Source organism: Vipera berus, assembly GCF_964194415.1.
Source record: "Vipera berus genome assembly, chromosome: 2".
Lineage (NCBI taxonomy): Eukaryota > Metazoa > Chordata > Lepidosauria > Squamata > Viperidae > Vipera > Vipera berus.
Window position 1 is genome coordinate 188,195,171 of NC_138203.1, and position 24,421 is coordinate 188,219,591.

The window sequence follows — 24,421 nt, forward strand, 5'->3', positions numbered from 1 at the left end:
GGAGGGCTGTCCATTCCAGGAAGGGACACAGCTGGCACCTGAAATGGAGCTGTGCAAAGGCCTTCTGTGAATGTTTAGTCATGGCTAAATTGAAGGTCATATAATTCTTACAGTTTGTAGCAGTAGAAGTGAAACTATGAAGACATTTGGGATTCAATCATAAATGTCTTCATTTCAAGCATATAACTGATGGGTGTAAAATGCTGCACTTGAGAAGCTAATTATTAAGAGAAGCCACTTTATGCTGGGGGTTTTTTTCATCCATGAAATCAGCTATTCTCAAATAACAAGTGAAAGCCTTAAATAAATGTCCTGGCACAAAGTAGTAAAATCTTAATAGAGTCACTTGCAGTAATTAGCAAAGTTAAATGTATTTGTCTTACAGCTGATTTCTTCCCAGGCTTAAGGTTTCCAATTTTTCTCTTTCTTTTTTTCTCTCTTTTTTTCACTTTCTTTTTTCCTTTTTTGCACATGTAAATCCAATTCAACTTCATCTTTCAACACCTCAGTATTTAATTGTTTTGTGTTAGTTCCTATTACAGTAATCACATATGCATTTAGCTCTTTTAAATGAAAATCACTGCGAGATTATAACAGGTTGAATGGACTAAAAGTACAATTTGAAAACAAGAGGGAAAGCACTGAATGTATTTGCATCTGATTTCTGTTAACTCAGGTTTGTTTATATAAAAAAGTGGATGAAATGAAGGCAAATGTATTGAGATCACAGTACATGAGAAGATGGGGATTGTACTACCATTCTAGTTTCTCACATGCATATCTGTACTAATCCCCAAATGGAAAATGCTGTTGAGGCCTTACAATGGCAGGAGATGTCACTGTATTCGTATAAACATTGTAAGATGAATTTCAGGAAACGAATGCTAACTAATAAATAAAAGCAGAGTTTGCAAAATTCCATGCTTAAAAAGTAGCATTTGCTTATTTTAATTTTTGCCAGATTTTTAATGGATAGATAGGTTGGATGTGAACTAATTAAATAAGTGTAGAGGCTTATAAGGGACGCGGTGGCTCAGTGGGTTAGGACGCTGAGCTTGTCGATCAGAAGGTCGGCAGTTTGGCGGGTCGAATCCCGAGTGCTGCGTAACAGAGTGAGCGCCTGTTACTCATCCCAGCTTCTGCCAACCTAGCAGTTCGAAAGCACGTAAAAAATGCAAGTAGAAAAATAGGGACCACTACAGTGGGAAGGTAACAGCGTTCCGTGCGCCTTTGGCATCTAGTCATGCCGGCCACATGACCACGGAGACATCCTCGGACAAGCGCTGGCTCTTCGGCTTTGAAACAGAGATGAGCACCGGCCCCTAGAGTCGGAAACGACTAGCACGCATGTGCGGGGGAACCTTTACCTTTACCTTACCTAGAGGCTTATAACATTTGCAGAATTAAAAAAGAAAAAGAATTCTCAAGCTTCCTATAGTTTTACTATCTTTTGAATTGGAAGTTCTTGCTTCTGAACCTTGATGTACAGAATTTTTAGATGGTAAGAGTAAACAAGCATACTTTCAAAATTATTTATATCTATATTAAATTATACACTGGTCTAGTTTGCTCAAGTATCAGAAGTGCAGATTGTTGTTATTCGCAATCAACGCATTTGATTAGATTCTGAAGTTTATAGGGTTATTTCCCTCCCTTGCTGCTAATGGTCTCAATATGTACTTGTAATTACCAATAAAATGTTAATATAAATTTCAGAAAGTTGGGATGATGGATTTTTAGTATAATGCTTGGCATCATATCTAGCAATGACATTCTTGGACAAAATTGCCATGGTTTGCAGTCAAACCAGAGGAAAATTGTCATTCTCATCCTCAGAGAGATGATCCTTTGAGCATCTATCTTACAAGTGGCTCACTTGCAATGAACTGTATTCATTTTTCATTTTCTTCTTGAAGTTACCTGCTCCTGGCCAACACCTTGCTTGGCACTAGGAAAACAGCTAACTACATTTCTAATTAGTGTTGATCAAACATAAGCAACCCTTGACTTACAACAGTTCATTCAATAACCATTCAAAGTTACAACGACCCTGAAAAATGTGAGTTATGACCATTTTTCACCCTTATAACTGTTGCAGCATCCCCAGGGTCATGTGATCACCTTTTTGCGACTTTCTGACAAGCAAAGTCACTGGGGAAGCCAGATTCACTTAACAGCCATGTCACTAACTTAACAACTGCAGTGATTCATCTAACAACTGTGACAAGAAAGATCGTAAAATGGGGCAAAATTCACTTAACAAATGTCTCACTTAGCAAAATAAATTTGGGGCTCTGTTGTGGTCATGAGTCAAGGAGTACCGTATTGGTCAACCTTTTGCTTTTCCTGTCCATATTCTATACCAAAACAAAATGCGGCCTTGGCAATAGAGTGATGACGTAAGTGGTGAAGTGAATAGAAATCTAATCTAAATGCGTACCGAGGGGGCAATAATGGAGCAAAGCATTAAATATCTGGAATAAACAAAATCCTATACCTAACCTTTCACTGATATAGTTGCATTTATATATTAAGTTGCACACACAAGCAAATAGATTGTTAAAGATGGGCATTTTGCTATGCTTTATGCTGTTTAATCAGGTGTTAAAAGTGTCAGCTGCAAAGACATGTACTAAGGGAAAGCAGTTCATATACACAGGTGGTGCTTGAGGAAAAGGACAGTCAGTGACAGAGTTTGCCTTGTGTGGGTTTCAAGTTAGGAAGAACAAAGGTAATCTTTTCCTGTCAAACTGTCTTGCATATCTGAAGGAAACACTAGCAGGGATGTGACTAAAAGGAAATGGCAAACTGTGTCTTCTTTCCCTACTATTCTGAGAGAGAGAGAGAAAATTAAGCATCCAGCTTCTCTGGTTTCAGGATTCACTTCACAAACATTGCCTTCAGAGAGCATAAATAAGGTTAATTTATTGGATTGGACTGGGGGCCTGGTGACTTATTTCTGAGAAAATGAAATTAAGCTAAGGATGATTTTTTAAAAAACAAACAATTTCTTTGCAGAACACAGCTGACATGTAGAATTGACTGAATTCCAAAATCCTTGTTTTTTTTTATTTTAATTTTGTAACAAATTTTATTATTTAAAACTTTGGACAAGGTGTTAATGGTCTGACAATCCTTCTTGTCATTACATCATTTCTGTGTTTTATATACATATATACACTTTATGTCCCCTTCATGGATTACTGCCTTGTCGTGGCGAAGGGGCTTGCGTAATTCAATGAAGCTATGAGCTATGCCGTGCAGGGCCACCCAAGACGGACAGGTCATAGCCGAGAGTTCTGACAAAACGTGATCCACTGGAGAAGGAAATGGCAACCCACTCCAGTATCTTTGCCATGAAAACCCTATGGACAGTACCAAAAGGCAAAACGATATGACGCTGGAAGATGAGCCCCTCAGGTCGGAAGGCGTCCAATATGCTACTGGGGAAGAGCAGAGGGCTAGTACTAGTAGCGCCAGAAAGAATGAAGCGACTGGGCCAAAGCCGAAAGGACGCTCAGCTGTGGATATGTCTGGTGGTGAAAGGAAAGTCCGATGCTGTAAAGATTTTTTCTCCATAGGAACCTGGAATGTAAGATCCATGAATCAAGGCAAGCTGGACGTGGTCAAACAAGAGATGACAAGACTGAACATCGACATCTTAGGTATCAGCGAACTAAAATGGACAGGAATGGGTGAATTTAATTCAGATGACCATCAGGTATACTACTGCGGGCAAGAATCCCTCAGAAGAAATGGAGTAGCCTTCATAGTCAATAAAAGAGTAGGAAAAGCAATACTGGGATACAATCCTCAAAATGACAGAATGATCTCAGTTCGAATCCAAGGCAAACCATTCAATATCACAGTAGTCCAAGTCTATGCCCCAACCACCGGTGCTGAAGAGGATGAAATTGACCGGTTCTATGAAGCCCTACAGCACCTTATAGAACTAACACCAAAAAATGATGTCCTTATCATCATGGGGGATTGGAATGCTAAAGTAGGAAGCCAAAAGATAACCGGAATAACAGGCAAGTTTGGCCTTGGAGTACAAAATGAAGCAGGGCACAGGCTGATAGAATTTTGTCAAGAGAATACGATGGTCATAGCAAACACTCTTTTCCAACAACCCAAGAGACGGCTCTACACATGGACATCACCAGACGGTCAACACAGAAATCAGATTGACTATATGCTCTGCAGCCAAAGATGGAGAAGCTCTATACGGTCAGTAAAAACAAGACCAGGAGCTGACTGTGGCTCAGACCATGAGCTTCTTGTTGCAAAGTTTAGGCTTAAACTGAAGAAAGTAAGGAAAAGCACCAGGCCAGTCAGGTATGAATTAAATCATATCCCCGTTGAATATACAGTAGAGGTGACAAATAGATTTAAGGAATTAGATCTGATAGACAGGGTGCCTGAAGAACTATGGACAGAGGTTCACAACATTGTACAAGAGGTAGCAACCAAAACCATCCCAAAGAAAAAGAAATGCAAGAAAGCAAAATGGCTCTCTGAGGAAGCTTTGCAAATAGCTGAGGAAAGGAGGGAAGCAAAAGGCAAGGGAGAAAAAGAAAGATACGCCCAATTGAATGCAGAATTCCAGAGAATAGCTAGAAGAGATAAGAATGCCTTCTTAAATGAACAGTGCAAAGAAATAGAAGAAAACAATAGAATAGGGAGGACCAGAGATCTTTTCAAGAAAATTGGAGAGATGAAGGGAACTTTCAATGCAAAAATGGGCATGATAAAGGACCAAAATGGCAGGGATCTAACAGAGGCAGAAGAGATTAAGAAGAGATGGCAAAATTACACAGAACTATACAAGAATGAGCTTAATGTCCCTGATAATCACAATGAGGTGGTCACTGACCTCGAGCCAGACATCCTAGAATGTGAAGTGAAGTGGGCCTTAGAAAAGCTGAGCAACAACAAAGCTAGTGGAGGTGACAGTATTCCAGCTGAGCTATTCAAAATCTTAAAAGACGATGCAGTAAAAGTGCTACACTCAATTTGCCAGCAAATTTGGAAAACTCAACAGTGGCCACAGGATTGGAAAAGATCAGTTTACATTCCAATTCCAAAGAAAGGCAGTGCCAAAGAATGTTCAAACTATCGCACCATTGCACTCATTTCTCAAGCTAGTAAAGTTATGCTTAAAATCCTACAAGCTAGACTCCAGCAGTATGTGGATCGAGAACTACCAGAAGTACAGGCAGGATTTCGAAGAGGCAGAGGAACTAGAGATCAAATAGCCAACATACGCTGGATCATGGAGAAAGCTAGAGAGTTCCAGAAAAACATCTACTTCTGCTTCATTGACTATGCTAAAGCCTTTGATTGTGTGGATCATAACAAACTGTGGCAAGTTCTTAAAGAGATGGGAGTACCAGAACATCTTATTTGTCTCTTGAGAAACCTATATGCGGGCCAAGAAGCAACAGTGAGAACTGGACACGGAACCACTGATTGGTTCCAAATTGGGAAAGGAGTCCGGCAAGGCTGTATACTGTCGCCTTGCCTATTTAACTTATATGCAGAGCACATCATGAGAAAGGCAGGGCTAGATGAATCAAAAGTTGGAATTAAGATTGCTGGAAGAAATATCAACAACCTAAGATATGCAGATGATACCACTCTAATGGCAGAAAGTGAAGAGGAACTGAAGAGTCTCTTGTTGCGAGTGAAGAAGGAGAGTGCAAAAGTTGGGTTGAAACTAAACATTAAGAAAACCAAGATCATGGCATCCAGCCCTCTCAATTCCTGGCAAATAGATGGGGAAGAAATGGAGGTAGTGACAGATTTTATTTTCCTGGGCTCCAAGATCACTGCAGATGGGGACTGTAGTCAAGAAATTAAAAGACGCTTGCTCCTCGGGAGGAAAGCCATGGCAAATCTAGACAGCACACTAAAAAGCAGAGACATCACCCTGTCAACAAAAGTGCGTATAGTCAAGGCTATGGTCTTCCCAGTTGCAATGTATGGCAGTGAAAGTTGGACCATAAGAAAGGCTGAGCGCAAAAGAATTGAGGCCTTTGAACTCTGGTGCTGGAGAAGACTCCTGCGAGTCCCTTGGACTGCAAAGCGATCAAACCGGTCAGTCCTAGAGGAGATCAACCCTGACTGCTCTTTAGAAGGCCAGATCCTGAAGCTAAAATTCAAATACTTTGGCCACCTAATGAGGAGGAAGGACTCACTGGAGAAGAGCCTAATGCTGGGAAAGATTGAGGGCAATAGAAGAAGGGGACGACAGAGAATGAGGTGGCTGGATGGAGTCACTGAAGCAGTAGGCATGAGCTTAAATGGACTCCAGAAGATGGCAGAGGACAGGAAAGCCTGGAGGAACATTGTCCATAGGGTCGCGATGGGTCGGACACGACTTCGCAACTAACAACAACATACACTTTATGTACATATCATTTATATACAGTTATAGAATATTCAATCTTATCAACCACCTTATTCTAGTAATATGTGAAATCAGCATTCTGTGTGTTTCTGTTGTGACCTTCCTTTCTGTTCCCACCATGAGTAAAACTTATTCCAAATTTTGTAGCAATCTGACTGGTCTTTATTTTTAATTTCCAAAGTTAACTTCTCCATTTCTGCGCACGCCCAAATTTTACTTATCACTTCACTCTCTTCTGGTATTTCACTGTTTTTCCATTTCTGGGCGAACATCATTCTCGCTGCTGTGATGATATGTATCATTAAATATAACTCTTCTTTGCTATGTTTATCTTTTGTTATGCCAAGCAGGAAAAATTCTGGTCTACATTCAACTCTCCATCCTAATATTTCCTCTATCCATGTCCGAATCCTTTGCCAATACTTTTGCGTCTTATTACAGGACCACCAAGGCTGTATACTGTCGCCCTGCCTATTTAACTTATATGCAGAGCACATCATGAGAAAGGCAGGGCTAGATGAATCAAAAGTTGGAATTAAGATTGCCGGAAGAAATATCAACAACCTAAGATACGCAGATGATACCACTCTAATGGCAGAAAGTGAAGAAGAACTAAAGAGCCTCTTGTTGCAGGTGAAGAAGGAGAGTGCAAAACTTGGGTTGAAACTTAACATTAAGAAAACCAAGATCATGGCATCTGGCCCTCTCAATTCCTGGCAAATAGATGGGGAAGAAATGGAGGTAGTGACAGATTTTATTTTCCTGGGCTCCAAGATCACTGCAGATGGGGACTGTAGCCAAGAAATTAAAAGACGCTTGCTCCTGGGGAGGAAAGCCATGGCAAATCTAGACAGCACACTAAAAAGCAGAGACATCACCCTGTCAACAAAAGTGCGTATAGTCAAGGCTATGGTCTTCCCAGTTGCAACGTATGGCAGTGAAAGTTGGACCATAAGAAAGGCTGAGCGCCAAAGAATTGAGGCCTTTGAACTGTGGTGCTGGAGAAGACTCCTGCGAGTCCCTTGGACCTCAAGGCGATCAAACCGGTCAGTCCTAGAGGAGATCAATCCTGACTGCTCTTTAGAAGGCCAGATCCTGAAGCTAAAACTCAAGTACTTTGGCCACCTAATGAGAAGGAAGGACTCACTGGAGAAGAGCCTAATGCTGGGAAAGATCGAGGGCAATAGAAGAAGGGGACGACAGAGAATGAGGTGGCTGGATGGAGTCACTGAAGCAGTAGGCGTGAGCTTAAATGGACTCCAGAAGATGGTAGAGGACAGGAAGGCCTGGAGGAATGTTGTCCATAGGGTCGCGATGGGTCGGACACGACTTCGCAGCTAACAACAACAACAACACAGGACCACCAAACATGAAAATTCTTTGGAACACTTCCAACAGCTAGGGTATATTGTCTTGTACATTTTGGCTAATCGTGCTGGGGGAAGATGCCACCGATAAAACATTTTATATAAATTTTCTTTATAAGCTGAAGCCAGTGTTATCTTATTTCTATCCCAGAGAGTTTGCCAGATATCAAAATCTATGCCATATCCCAAATTTTTCGCCCATATCAGCAGTCAGAGCGGGCGGCTGTGTGAATGGGCTTCTCTATATCACACAACCTCTCACCCAGTGTCTGCAGGGGCTCCTCAGAGCCATAGGAGGTCCTGGAGGGACAGCTGAAGTTGTGGGCGTCCCGGAGAACCTACATGAGCGGCGGCCCGTGTTGGATACCGGAGAAAAACCCGATACAAGCGGACCAGGGAGAAGGAGGCCAGTAATGGCTGACATGAAGATCTGACAGAGGGGCAGAACTAGCATCAACGTAGTGGAACAACAGTGGAACGGAGCTTACGAAAAGGAATTCCAAGATTTTTACATTTAAAAAGTGAAAGGGAGTGCTTTTGAAAGAGACACTGGCTAGAAGAGGGAGCCTTACCGAGAGGGGAGCGAGCGGCGAGAGAAGCGACAAGAGATAAGGCGATAGGTGAGAGCGACAAGAAGAAGGAGCCAGGAAGTTAGAAGATCGTAAACTAGCCATGAGATCAGGTGAACTGATAGAAAGGTAACGGGAAAAGATAGGTTTTTGAGTCCTGGAGACTGAACTCTTGAGAAAATGAGTGTGGACTATAAGTAGAAGGAAAGTGAATAGTTTGGACAGACTTTGAAGTTTTGATTTATAAGCCTCGGGAGTATAATGAATCCAAGATGGAGAAAGTGACACAGCAACCTTAGGACTGCAGTTTTGATAGTGAGACAATTACTGGCTATTGGCTGAAGAAAAAGATATAAAAGGTGCCACAAATTCGGAGTTGGAAATTTATAATTGAAAGGAAAGTGACTTTGATGGGACAGGAAGATAAAGGTGATATACAGTATAAATATAGATAAAAAGACACACATAAATATAAATATATAGACTGATTGCTTGCTATATTCGTGAAATAACTATATTGCTGCAATTGTTGATTGCTAGAATTGGATAGAATTGAAATAATCAATTACCTAAGGAATTAATCACTTGATTGTTAAAGATATATATATACAATTTGATTGATATATTGATAAATGTTTATTTAAGGTTAAAGGAATTAAGTATTTGTAAAGAGTGGTATTAATTGAGTAATGTCTTAGGGGTTTGGTCAGATTTATTAATATCATAAGAGCCACAACAGATTAGAGATAGAGGACAGGGTGGCTGTTGATTTTGATATATCTCCCCCAAATTAGGAAATAGAAAAGGAGGTAGTGGTGGAGGGAGATAGAGGGGAGAAAAGAAGGTGGAAATACCCCATAAAGAGTATTTTTATAACAATCTGGTTAAATATGACAAGCATACCGAACTTAACAAAGATTAGTACAGGAAAGAGGGCAGCACCACAGGGGTTAGGGATGTCTTCAAGCCCTTCTAGTCAGAAGTCCATTGATGACATGCTACAAAGAGAAAGGTCAAATTCCTTTAAAAATTTACAAGCCCTTCTGCAAAATATGCAAGAAGCAATGACTAAGAATCATGAAGAGATGAATAAAGAGATAGGCCAAGTGAGAAATGATACTGGTGAGCTCAAGTAAAAAATAAAAGTGATTGATGGTAAATTTGAGGGGATTTAACAATTAATAAAAAATGAGCAAAGATTACAGGAAATGGAAGTAAGAATGGAGAAGGAGGAGAAGAAAGTAGAGGACATAAGTGAAACACTAATCCGGGCGAACAGAGAGCTTGAAACAACAGTGATCTTCCTGGAAGCAGAGAAAGCTGCCCACTATCTGCGCTTTCAAAACGTTAAGGGAAAAAAAGGTGAAGACCTTCTGGACATAATGGCGGACTTAATGGCGAAGGCATTAGGGGTAGGAAAAGATGAAATGTTGGTGGAAATTGATGAGATATATAGAGTACAAACTAACTGGAAAAGATAATCAAACAACAAATCAGCGAACACCTTGATGCAAACAAAGTCATCACTAAAAGTCAACATGGGTTTGTCAAAAACAGATCATGCCAGACAAATCTTATTACATTCTTTGACCAAGTGACAAAATTAGTGGACCAGAGGAACGCTGTAGATATAATTTACTTGGACTTCAGTAAGGCATTTGATAAAGTAGATCACAACCTACTACTTGATAAGATAGAAAAATGTGGGTTAGATAGCATTACCACCAGATGGATTCGTAGCTGGCTGACAGGCCGTACTCAGCGTGTGGTCCTCAATGGAACCGCATCTACATGGAAGGAAGTGTGTAGTGGGGTGCCCCAGGGCTCTGTTCTGGGCCCAGTGCTCTTCAATATCTTCATTAATGATTTGGATGAGGGGATAGATGGGGAACTCATCAAATTTGCAGACGACACCAAGCTGGCAGGAATAGCCAATACTCCAGAAGATAGGCTTAAGATACAGAAGGATCTGGACAGACTCGAACACTGGGCACTATCTAACAAAATGAAATTCAATGGTGAAAAAAGTAAGGTTCTACATTTAGGCAGGAAAAATCAAATGCATAGGTATAGTATAGGTGGTACCTTGCTCAATAGTAGTAACTGTGAGAGGGATCTCGGAGTCTTAGTAGACAATCACTTCAATATGAGCCAGCAGTGTGCTGCAGCTGCCAAAAAAGCCAACACAGTGCTAGGCTGCATTAACAGAGGGATAGAATCAAGATCAAGTGAAGTACTAATACCACTTTACAATGCTTTGGTAAGGCCACACCTGGAATACTGCATCCAGTTTTGGTCACCACGATGTAAAAAAGATGGCGAGACTCTGGAAAGAGTACAGAGAAAAACAACAAAGATGATTAGAGGTCTGGAGGCTAAAACATATAAGGAATGATTGCTGGAATTGGGTATGTGTAGTTTAATGAAGAGAAGGACTAGGGGTGACATGATAGCAGTGTTCCAATATCTCAGGGGCTGCCACAAAGAACAGGGAGTCAAGCTATTCTCCAAAGTGCCCGAAGGCAGGACAAGAAGCAACAGATGGAAACTAATCAAGGAGAGAAGCAACCTAGAACTAAGGAGAAACTTCCTAACAGTTGGAACAATTAACCAGTGGAACAACCTGTCTCCAGAAGCTGTGAATACTCCAACACTGGAAGTTTTTAAGAAGAGACTAGATAGTCATTTGTCTGAAATGGTATAGGGTTTCCTGCCTGAGCAGGGGGCTGGACTAGATGACCTCCAAGGTCCCTTCCAACTTTATATTATTATTATTATTAACTATGCGAGGAGACATAATCTTCCGAAAGAAGTACATGTGAGATTGGTTAAAAAAATCGACCTGGGATGAATGACTACATAGATCAAGAGAGGAGCCGCTAGACTATGGAGGACAACAAATAACAATTCTCAAACAAATACCTAAAAGAATGAGGGATTTGAGACGAGGCTACCAATTTTTGACATCGAAACTGATTAGATATCATGTGAACTTTAGATGGCTAACTCCAGAAGGCATTCTAGTCATGTGGCAAGATAGATAGATAGAAGGTATAGATAGACAAGGCAGAAGATTTTTATAAGCTCCACTTTAACAATGAAGATGAAGTAGAAGACCAAGATGGAGGCGACATAAGAGAAAGGGATGCAAGACAGATGGCTATAGTAGGGGAGGTACTAGGAACAGAGGTTAGAGGAAATAAATCTGGAGAGACTACAGAGAAATATGAAGGCAGAGACAAAGAAACGAGAGAGATCCGCACAACGAGAAGCACAAGACCCAGATATAAGTAAAATAAAGGGAGATGAATGCAGGATTTTGTCACTGAATATTAATGGTTTAAACTCGCCAATGAAAAGACGGAAAATCTTTAATAAACTTATTCGTCAAAAATTAGATATAATTGCAATTCAGGAAGTTCATATAAAAGAACAACAGAAATACCTGTTAGATCAACCAAAATTAGGAAATATATTTGTATCATTAGATCAACAAAAAAAGAGGGGGGTGGTATTATATGTGAATGAGAAATTGGTAGCTAAACAAATTTATAAAGATAGAGAAGGTAGAATATTGATAGTTGAGGTAGAAATAAACCATAGGAAAGTAGTGATTGTAGAAATACATGCCCCGAATGGAAACCAAGAACAGTTTTTAAAAATGTTACATAATAAGATATGTGATATAGAGTACGATGAGATCTGTGTGCTAGGAGACTTCAGTGCTATTATTGATAATAATTTGGACTACAAGGGTCATAAGACCAGGAAAAGGAAAAGAAGAAGACTACCAAGATTCTTTTTCAAATTGGCCAAAGATCTAAATATCCAGGACATATGGAGAGAACGGAATCGTGAGGCTAGACAGTATACATATTATTCCAATTGACATAGTTCGTGGTCTAGGATTGACATGGTGTGGATGTCAAGGGAAATTAACTCTGAAGCCGAAGACGTGTGCATAGAGACAAGCACCTGGGCAGACCACAACCCTGTGAAATTTAGCTGGAAAGGGTCCAAAAAAACATCTAGATTGACTATACAAAGATCAATATTAAAAGAAGATGACTTCAGATTAAAGATGGAGAAAGAATTGGACGTCTTTTTTTAAAGAAAATAAAGCTGAAGACACCTCTGTCCAAAATCATTGGGACACAGCTAAGGCTATTATGAGAGGAGTTGCTATAGCATATATGGTGAAAAAGAATAAGGAGGGGGAAAAAACCAACAGAAAATGTTAGAAGGGAAATACAAAAGATTAGAAACAATACTCCAACAAGAACCACAAAAAAGAATGTAAAACAACAAATGGACTTAATTAAACATAAACTTAACATCTTAGCAAAAGAAAAATTAGCACAACAGATAAGATGTATAAAACAGAACTTTTTCGAAAATGCAAACAAACCTGGTCGATGGCTTGCACACAAATTGAAAAAAACAAAAGGAGAAAAGTTGGATTAGTAAATTACGAGATGACAAAGGGAGAATACACTATCAAGAAGAGGAGAAAAAAATTAAAGCCCAGGAATTTTACAAGAAATTATATAAGGAAGATAGCCAGGAAAATGAGGAGAAAGCAGAGGAATGTTTCAAAAAAGCAACACTACCAAAAGTTACAGAGGAAATTAAAAATATGTTGAATGAAGAAATTAGGATGTCAGAGGTGATAATGGGCATTAACAAACAAAAAAATAACAAAGCATCGGGTCCTGACGGCCTCCCAATAGAAATTTATAAGGAACAACAAAATCCTTGTTTCAAAGGCCATTACAAAGAATTAGGAAATGACTCACAATATTTGTTTGCTATGATTGAAGGTCAATTTTCAAGGATAGCCAGCTTCGCTGTAAGAAGAAGGCTATATTACACGGCACTCAGTTTGATGAACTAATTTTTATTTTTCTGCAGTGATAGTGAGGTGTGAAAAAACACTAGCAATAGGAGAAAAACAGTAAGGAATTGGTGGTTTGGTTAAAGTGCAGACCTGTAAGCTAGATAACCACCATATTTTAAAGGATTCACACTTCAGGTTCAGCTTCCTGATATTCATATAATACTTTAGAATAGAACAGAATAAGTTGGAAGGGACCTTGTCCAACCCCTGCCCAAGCAGGAGGACCTACACCATTTCTGACAGATGGCAGTCCAGTCTCTTCTTGAAACCCTCCAGTGATAAAGCACCAACAACATCTGAAGGCAATCTGAATGAATGAATGAACCTTTATTGTCAAAGTACAACCATGTATACACTGAAATTGACTGAGCCTCCCTTCATGCTCCCACCCCCCAACTTACAGTGACACAAACTCTCCATCTTATTACACCATGTGAACTAATTGCACAACACACCGGCCTCGCAAGTCAATTATGCATAAAATTTATAAAAATTATTTCCCGTTCAAAAGCCTAACAGCCCATGGATAAAAGTTGTTTTTCAGCCTGTTGGTGCAGCTGGCTATACTCCTATATCTCCTACCTGATGGTAGGAGAGTAAAGAGATACCGTCCAGGGTGTGAGTCATCCCTGAGAATTTTCCTCACTCTTCCAAGGCAGTGAACCCTGGCGATGTCATCCAGTGGTGACAGGGGACAGCCACAATATCTTGTGCTGTGCTCACCACCCTCTGTAATACTTTCCTATCCGCGGCTGTCAGACCAACATACCAAACCACAACACCATACAATCTGGTTGATTGTTCTCACTGTCACAAAATTTCTCCTTACTTCCAGGTTGAACCTCTCCTTTTATATGAACCTAACCAATTATTATTTATTCGGCAAACTCTGGTTAACCAATCCATAACTTAATGCTTACATGTGAAACAGTTCATAGTGTGTCTTTGCTGAGGATTCCTCTTCAGTGTTTATGTAGAATTAGTTTGCCTGCTTTGCTAAACCATATAAAGTTCTGCTTCTCCTTCATTATAAAAAGTAAAAGTAAGCCTGCTGAATAGATCTACACTACAATGTTATTACATAGACAAGTATTAATATCTATTAGCAAAAGTAAATTATCACAAAATGAGTACTATATAGTGCAAGCCTCTATGAAGTAGTCTCTCTTTTGGGTATGTAAAAGATTCACTGAAGTACTCTTAGGATCTGCCTATTGCACCTTGCACAAATAAGAAAGATTAATGTATAGATAACAAACCTCCCCAAAAGAGAAACAAAGTGGCTTATTAGATTAATTTAAGTAATGGTATTTATAATAGTGTGATGTGTGCTCCCAAAGAGAATAGGACTTTGGATTTCCATGTAATTAATAAGAAATGGCCATATTGCAGTTGTTTCAGGAACCATGAGGATTAAAAATTCAGTATCAGTAGGATATTTTTTTGAGAAGATAAAGCATTTTTTATTCTTTTTTATTTCCTGCAGTGTGACTGTAGAATGCCCCCCAAGAGAAAAATGCAACTGGAAATAATAGTAGAAACTCCCATTGCACACTTTTTAAAATATTCCTCCTTGCATGATTGCATAAATTAATCAGACAAGAGGGTGAATCTGTCTTGTGGACAAATTAGCCAGAGCTTAATTTATATCAAGTACTATTTTTTTCAGTATAAAACTCACATGAAAAATGATAAAATAGGTACAAAGTTACCTGTAGATGAATCATTGAGAACAGTCAAAGATATATCTAACTTAATGATGATACAATTTAACTTTCATTAAACACATAAAGAAAGCAATGAGTCCCAATATATGGCCAATAGATTCCTTCATAACTATCACAAGAAATCTGACTTAGAAATTATATCATATACTCCATAAATGTAATATGATTCCTTCACAGTCCCACACTAATATGAAGCGAGGCCTTTTATCAATAATGCCAATATAAATAGGCTAATTTTCAATTCCTTTTGCAAAAGTACATCAAGGGAACAGCTGTTCTGAAAATCTTTTTTGTTCTCTAGTTAAACACCAAATGCAAGAAGTTTCAAGACAATTCTTTGTGGGAACTCTGACATCTGGGATAAGAAAATTTCTTTTCAGAGATAATTTACTTTAGAGACATTTAGCTTAATTTCTCTAAGTAGTAAAAATGAGAATGAAGAAAATGAATGATAATTAAAAATTAATTCTTTACAAATCCAGATTCGTGTAATTGATTTATTCTGTAACTGAATTTCCTCAAAGGGACTCAGGGTGAGGACTGGGCTTGCTTTTGCTATGAAAGTAATTCAGAATCACTTTCAAGTCCTAAAAATAAAGGTTATGATCCATTTCCATACCTTTTGATATACTGTTTAAATTTTGATATGAGAAACAATTTTCAGTACCTTTCAACCAAAGCTACTGTAAAATATACGCTGAAGAAAAAGTTCCCAGAAAGTGAAAAACACTTTAATCACAGGTGTCAAAAGATATTTAATTTAAACATGTCTACTTTATTAATGTCTCATTCACAAATAGATGCCTATCCAAATAGGAGTTGGATAATACAGGGTTGACCTGGATTCCTTGGTCTGTCACAAGTAAATGCAGCTATGTCTCTGCTATATTAGAACACTTGCTGCAATGTATGTTAAATTCAAGATGAGCATGATGTTTTGTTCTGACTTTTTAACAATCCTAGAGTCACCATCTCTTTAAAATCAGGTTTCTTTTGAGATGAGCTTAATTCCTAGTAGCCTTAGGAATATATTCCTATGTTGGTTTTTGTCAAGAATTCCATTGCATTCCTCTAAGATTATATTTTTTACACTTTCTAGCATAACCTGCAACCCTTACATTCCATTGGTTAGTGCTTAGATGGTGTCACATCTAAGCACTAACCAAGGCTAATTCTATAGCTTCCCAGACCAGATATAATTGCTCAGAGGTTTACATGCATATATTTTTTTTAAAAAAAAATCTCTTAAGAATGATAGCTTCATTCATATACAAGGGGGGGAAAGCCTCATATCTATTTGGTATAGAAGCAATTAATTAATCCAATTCAAATATGACAAATATGAGCATTGGTTGGTGTACTCTTTGTGTGTGCCCACCTTTAAGCCACTCTGGACTCCTGATTTTCTTGGCAAGATTTGGGAAGTGCTCTGCCATTGCCTCATTCATAGGGCTGAGAGACTGACTAACCCAAGATCATCCAGCAGAAGCCTAAGGCTCAAAGTTCTCTCAGTTTCTAGCTCAGGGGTCTTCAAACTTGGCCCTTTTATGACTTGTGGATTTCAACTCCCAGAATTCCTCAGCCAGGCACGCTGGCTGAGGAATTCTGGGAGTTGAAGTCCACAAGTCATAAAAGGGCCAAGTTTGAAGACCCCTGTTCTAGCCTGATGTATTAACCACTATACAAAACTGGCTGTTTAGTTTTTGGTGCATCGGGGGCATGCTTTTGGTTTTGTTTTAGGTGTATTCGTGTGCTGTTTCTAACCATGTGAAGATAGTAATTTCTTAATAGTCACTAGCAGGGTGAGACATGGCATCCTGGTGAACGTGTCCATTTTTTAAAAAAAAATATTTTATAGCTTTTTATGCACTGGAAATTTTAGGTGGTCAGCTGACTGGGATCAGTGTAGATTTAATTTGTTTTGTAAACAGATTTGATCTGCTAAAAAAATGGCCTCCAGAATTAAGGGTAGGGAAGAGTTGCAGTCATCTTAAGGTGCAATATCCTCTGTTAAGTTTGTGGGAAGGATGTCAGGAAAAGTCCATTCCAAGTAAGCAGGATAAACATATTTTCAGCAATTAAAGTGCTCACATTAAGATTCAAGGGAGATTTCTACCAATTAACTAGCAGTAGTGAATAAAACTGGCACTCTAGATAGAGGTTAGGTGGAGGACAATTAATAAAAGGCAGTACAGGAAAGAGAAGCTTATTTGTTTGCTTGCTTGTACAGTTTAGAAGCTGTACAGACTCCTAATGACTCTGGATGGCTTACAATTTAAAAAATAGAAACAGTAAAACAAAAGAGAGAAATCCTGAGTAGCCAAAGACAAGACCACCAGGGGAAAAACATTTAATAACGTTTCAGTCCTTACCCTGCCCAAGGGCTGGGAGAATAGCCAAGTCTTCACTAGCTTTGTGAATATCATGAGAGTGGGAACCAGCTGGATCTCTTTGGGGGATATTATTATTGAGGGCACATCTTCTATTTCTATTTCTATCAATATATTTTATGAATTGTTACATTTAAATTATATAATTTTTTTGATTAACATTTAATTCTCTTATACTATGAAATCACTTATTTCAGATGGATGTGTGGATATCACTGTAAGGCGGGAAATTCAGATGAAATATGCATGATATACAGTCCCCTGGATACAGAAACTATAGATTTGGGATTATTACGGTTAACAATAGTTACAATATAAATGTAAATTCAGTACTATGTTGCCTAATGTACTCTAAGCAATGTTTAGAATCAGGATGTTCGCCATTTAAATAATTTCTTTTAAAATGCTGAAGACTTCATGTAACAGTGATTTCAACAGCTGTACTTCATTAAACAAGTCAAGCAGCAAAAAATAATCTTTTAAAAATAGATCTCTTTGGTCATGGATAAAAGTGTTCAAATTAATTTAAATATGAAAGCAAAATCATATTTGAATGGAGAGAACCTCATTTCCTTCCAATAGGAAATGGAATTACTCATTAAAATAGAAAAAAAACATTGGTAGCATCCATGGAGGAAGCCAAGCTTGTTACAGTATGTACAGAATCATCACAGATAAAATTGGTGAGGAAATTATTCCCCAGACTATTAATTCACTAGAAAACATACATCGGTTCCTTATCAGTATGACACATGACACTTCAAATTGGATATAACATTGTTCTCTTGGGTTTCACTTGTGAAACATTTAATTTTAGCTTTCACCTTTCCTACAAAGAGATAAGTTCTACCCAGTCCCCTTTCTTCAGCACCTAAACTTCAAAATGTTTAGTTGTCAGAAATTCCAAATAGGAATTTACTTCCATTATCTCATCTTTTAAATAACTGGTTATTTAAGAGCAAGATATGATTCTGAAAAATCGTCAACTACTGAGGTGGTTATGAAGTCCTTTTCTTTTGCATATTGACAGCTAATTGCCTTTACTCACTAGTTTGTTCTATATTGAGGCCTAATTCTGAAAAGTTGTTGAGAATTCAATTGTATTTAAATCTTTTGAGTTTATTTTCTGCCTAGGCCAGAAAAAAAGTTTTATTGGTTTATAAATGTAAGTTATCTTTTACTAATATGTGTACCATAATGCATATTTTTTTAAAAATTAGCAGCCTCACTAGGAAGAAATCTTTAATTTGTCTTTGTCAAATCATTCACCCACCTTTAAAGTTGGTAGTTAAGGCTTTTTTAAAGTTTTTTAAAGTTGGTAGTTAAGGCTTTTCACACAGATTATTAATTCTGCAAAACATTTTTAGCAGTAGTTCCACAGGATTTATAACTAGAATTCAAGGACTATCTTGTTCATCCTGATTGCTGACTGTTTAATCTCTATTTGTATTATGTTCTAATATTTCTGTGATCTGATTTTACTCAGTTTTTTAAACTTTATTGTACTGAGCTAAAGTTTTATCTTTAAATAGATATGTTTATTTATATTAGTGCATTTATCTACTAGTTATTAACTTATGTTAAAAACTGTATTCTCAAATTTGCACTGAATACAAATTATTCAGCATTAATTGCTTGCTTTGTTGCATTGTACAGCATATTGAGATGAAAATAACAGCCTTAAAGTCACTGGGAACTGAATACAGTGGGACCTACTTCTAAGATAAAAATATTTATTGCACTCTTGTATGTATGGACGCGGTGGCTCAGTGGGTTAGGACGCTGAGCTTGTCGATCAGAAGGTCGGCAGTTTGACGGGTCAAATCCCGAGTGCCGCATAACAGAGTGAGCACCTGTTACTCATCCCACCTTCTGCCAACCTAGCAGTTCGAAAGCACGTAAAAATACAAGTAGAAAAATAGGGACCACTACGGTGGGATGTTAACAGTGTTCTGTGCGCCTTTGGCATCTAGTCATGCAGGCCACATGACCACGGAGACGTCCTCGGACAAGCGCTGGCTCTTTGGCTTTGAAACGGAGATGAGCACCGGCCCCTAGAGTCAGAAACGACTAGCACGCATGTGCGGGGGAACCTTTACCTTTACCTTTATGGAAAGAATTAGTTTGCAGAAAAGGCTAATATGTTGGTAGGCACAATTTTAATGTGTGACTGAATTTTTCTACAGTGAAAAAAATAAGAGTAGCTTTCTGCAGAACCTAGCACAATTTAATCAAACCTACCAAATGCTTCTTCTATGATATGTGTGTGTATATGTATATATATGTTTTAAATGTTTGTTAAGTATTTAGAATGCACTTGCTTACGTCCCAAACACGGGACAAATGTTATTTCCTGTTTTAACCTAGCCCAAGGCCATCTACAGGCAGTAGCCACAGCAGTGGCAGCTCATATTTGTGTAATTTTTTTTGGCTTGCTAACAAGGTCTCCCTTTATTCTTTGTTAAAAAAATTATATGTAAGGGACGCGGTGGCTCAGTGGGTTAGGACGCTGAGCTTGTCGATCAGAAGGTCGGCAGTTTGGCGGGTCGAATCCTGGGTGCCGCGTAACAGAGTGAGCGCCTGTTACTCGTCCCAGCTTCTGCCAACCTAGCAGTTCGAAAGCACGTAAAAATGCAAGTAGAAAAATAGGGACCACTCCGGTGGGAAGGTAACAGTGTTCCGTGTGCCTTTGGCGTCTAGTCATGCCGGCCACATGACCACGGAGATGTCCTCGGACAAGCGCTGGCTCTTCGGCTTTGAAACGGAGATGAGCACCGGCCCCTAGAGTCGGAAACGACTAGCACACATGTGCGGGGGAACCTTTACCTATATATATATATATATATTGTGTAGCAGTATATTAATGTTAATAATTTTGCTTTAATTAGGTCCATGGAAGAAATTTGCTGTCGATTGATTATGATCGGAACATTCGTACAGAGAAAATATATGATGATCACCGGAAGTTTACACTTCGTATTATTTACGATCAGCTTGGACGCCCTTTTCTCTGGCTACCCAGCAGTGGACTTGCTGCTGTGAATGTCTCTTATTTTTCAAATGGACGATTGGCTGGGCTTCAGCGTGGTGCCATGAGTGAAAGAACAGAGATTGACAAACAAGGCAGGATTATTGCACGCATGTTTGCTGATGGAAAAGTGTGGAGTTATACATACTTAGAAAAAGTAGGTAATTGTTGGTATGACCTACAGTCCTGCATTAGCTGAAGTTTGGGATTTACTGATGCCGGCATACATATCTATACGTCAAACAATTCAAAAATCGTAATTGAGATGCCTTTGTAATTTTAAGAATTTAAGCAAAGTATTCATTCCTAAATGCTAGATATAAGCTAATGCTAACACAACTACTGATCAATGCACTGTACCTTCAATCTTAGGACTAAATTTAAATAATTTGTGCCCATCCTATTTCTGAATTATTTGCTTCTCCTTTTTGCCTAGTTCTGAAGAACTCAGCTGCACATTCTTTTGATTGGTTTGCTGGTAAAAAAAAAAGATTGTTTGATTATAGATTCTTTTAGATAGACATGCAGACTGATTAATCCAATGGAGTTTAATGTTTAATGAAGATGTTTAAAACTGTAACTTTTAATATCTCTGCAATGTTATGAAATAGACAACATCAAATAATTATATAAGGTAAAATACTCTGTTTGGAAACCTTAAAATACAAATCCTTTGATTATGGTTTAAAATGAAGTGAGGTCAGTTCTTACAAGAACCAGCTTCTTTTTAAGAACTGGAAGAAATCCTATTTTAAGAATAGTTTGCCACAATCAGATTTTTTTGAGCCAACAGGCAGTGAGTAACCCTTACATATGAACTTTGCTAATTAAATTTCAATGAGGTAACTCATTGTGTGATCAAACTTTCCAGGTTCTATGTGTGCCTTTGCAATGAACTGCAAGTCTTTTTATGCTAAAAAATCACAGTAAAGCCAATGCACTCTTACAGGTGTGCTTAATATTGTGGCATTCTTTAGTGTGATATCAGCATAGTGTACAACATAGTATAGTGCCTGCATACAATTATCCTAGCAAGCAAACCAATTAGTGAAAATGAAGTCAATATGAAGTTTAACATTTCTTTATAAGCCTAGTGATATAGAAGAGAAGAGGATGCACTATTATTTATTTTATAGTTGTGTATCAATTTGGGGGGGTTCACTCCCAAATTAATTAATAGCCATATACATTAAAATGTTTATAGCAGCAATGGCTGTAACTGTCATGTATAAGAAGGAATCCTTAATGATTTGTGTTGTATTGTGATACCCATCTTATATATTTTTGATTAAAAAACCCATAAAATATGATTTTGTTTTTTTTTTCAATAGTCTATGGTGCTACTCCTTCAAAGTCAGCGGCAGTACATCTTTGAATATGACTCTTCAGATCGGCTGCATGCTGTCACTATGCCAAGTATAGCTCGACACAGCATGAGCACTCACACCTCAATCGGCTATATTCGAAATATTTATAACCCACCTGAAAGTAATGCTTCAGTGATTTTTGATTACAGCGATGATGGAAGGATTTTGAAAACATCTTTTTTAGGAACTGGTCGGCAAGTTTTCTACAAATACGGGAAGTTATCCAAGTTGTCGGAGATTGTGTATGACAGCACAGCAGTGACTTTTGGATATGATGAAACTACTGGAGTTCTGAAGATGGTCAACCTACAGAGTGGGGGCTTTTCTTGCACCATCCGCTATCGTAAAATTGGCCCTCTGGTTGACAAACAGATTTACAGATTCTCTGAAGAAGGTATGGTCAATGCTAGGTTTGATTATACCTATCATGATAATAGTTTTCGAATAGCTAGCATCAAGCCTATAATAAGTGAGATCCCTCTTCCAGTTGACCTCTATCGTTATGATGAAATCTCAGGCAAAGTAGAGCACTTTGGCAAATTTGGGGTAATCTATTATGATATAAATCAAATAATCACTACGGCTGTAATGACACTGAGCAAACATTTTGATACACACGGACGGATTAAAGAAGTTCAGTATGAAATGTTCCGATCACTTATGTACTGGATGACAGTGCAATATGACAGCATGGGAAGGGTAACTAAGAGAGAATTAAAGCTTGGGCCTTATGCCAATACAACTAAATATACATATGATTATGATGGAGACGGACAGCTCCAGAGTGTGGCAGTCAATGACAGACCAAACTGGCGTTACAGTTATGATCTAAATGGCAACTTGCATCTCTTGAATCCTGGGAACAGTATCCGATTGATGCCACTGCGCTATGATCTAAGAGATAGAATTACGCGTCTAGGTGATATGCAGTATAAAATTGATGATGATGGTTTTCTGTGTCAAAGAGGTTCCGACGTATTTGAGTACAATTCCAAGGGCCTCTTAACAAGAGCTTATAATAAAGCAAATGGATGGAGTGTTCAATACCGTTACGATGGATTAGGAAGACGAGCTTCTTACAAAAATAACTTGGGACATCACCTTCAATATTTTTATGCTGACCTTCACAACCCAACTAGGATAACACATGTGTATAACCACTCAAATTCAGAAATTACCTCTCTGTACTATGATCTGCAAGGTCATCTTTTTGCAATGGAAAGCAGCAGTGGAGAAGAATATTATGTTGCCTCGGATAATACGGGTACACCACTGGCAGTTTTCAGTATCAACGGTCTAATGATCAAGCAACTGCAATACACAGCCTATGGGGAGATCTATCATGATTCTAATCCTGACTTCCAAATAGTCATTGGATTTCATGGAGGGCTATATGATCCCTTAACAAAACTGGTCCATTTTACTCAAAGAGATTATGATGTTTTGGCTGGACGTTGGACCTCTCCTGATTATACTATGTGGAAAAATGTTGGTAAGGAACCTGCCCCATTCAACTTGTATATGTTCAAGAGCAACAATCCTCTCAGCAATGAACTGGATTTAAAGAACTATGTGACAGGTGAGAAATAATTAATAGTCTGGAAATCTAAGGAACGTTGTAAAAAAGATGTAAGAATGCTATTTTGCTCTTAGGAAACTCATTTAATATCAAGTACAGACTCAAAATTCTTCATTTTGAGCAGATTAGGAAGAAGATTGCACTGCTTAATAAACCAACTCCTTTGTTTTCGAACAATGATAATGTAATCCTGCATTTGGTCCTGTGGGTTTAAGATCAGCTAAAAACAGTTGGACTTAAGCACACATGATTATATGTATTTTTTTTTAAAAGTAAGACACAAGGATTAGATACGCATCAAGATATTCCCATGTAATCAGGTAGAATTACATGGGATTATCTTCTGGATTGAGCAGAAGAATCACATTTCATGTATGTGAATTAACCTTAGCAACGTAAAATGCTAAAGGTTAGGAGGTTTTATAAACATACTTTGCACCAATTTGCACATGCAATCCTGTTGCTTCTTCTGTTATGTATAGCCATTTAATTCAGGGGGATTTAGCAGTGCTTTGAGATAAATTGTGTTGTAAAGAGTTAGCATATGGTTTAATGTTTGTCAGCCAGTGGTTTGTATACCAGTAGTGATAGGTTGCAGTGTTCTGGGTAGGAGTTGATTTGCCTTCCCCAACTGAGAAAGAAGAGAGCAGGGAAAGTGGTCAGAGCTGACAGCTCTTATTGAAGGTGCAGAAGCAAAAGGAAATCCTAATCTCTGGGTCCTAATCCTAATCTCAAAGATTTGAATTCAATAACAAAAATAAAATGAAATGATGTGTTTTCTCTATTACTTGGAAACATTTTTTGGTTTGGATTTAGACTCTGAAAATAACTGTGGGTAATTTCCAGTTTAGTTTTTAATCAAACTCAAACTCTAATCTCTATACTCAGGTCACAGCAAGCAAACATACTATTCAGTTCACCCTGCAAAAGTATAACTTGATATTTATTTATTAAATATTAGTAAACATCAAAATAATTTACTGGCAAAACAGAATAAAAGGCAGGCAGAGAAGGAACAGAAAAATAAACAATGGGCAAGAGGTAAAAAAAAGGGCAAAGGACTTAATATCAACCATCTATATTTC

General features: G+C 38.2%; 1 protein-coding gene across 5 annotated transcripts in view; it reads left to right on the forward strand.

Annotated features, from left to right (window-relative positions):
• Positions 1-24,421, forward strand: part of TENM2 (teneurin transmembrane protein 2) — a gene marked incomplete at its 5' end in the record, with an annotated part of 970,964 nt that overhangs the window by 933,816 nt on the left and 12,727 nt on the right. For all 5 annotated transcript variants that reach the window (XM_081316730.1, XM_081316731.1, XM_081316732.1 and 2 more), the window contains 2 exons: positions 20,251-20,547; positions 21,722-23,336. In XM_081316730.1, coding sequence (XP_081172856.1) covers positions 20,251-20,547; positions 21,722-23,336 — 1,912 coding nt within the window. The remainder of the gene's footprint in view (positions 1-20,250; positions 20,548-21,721; positions 23,337-24,421) is intronic.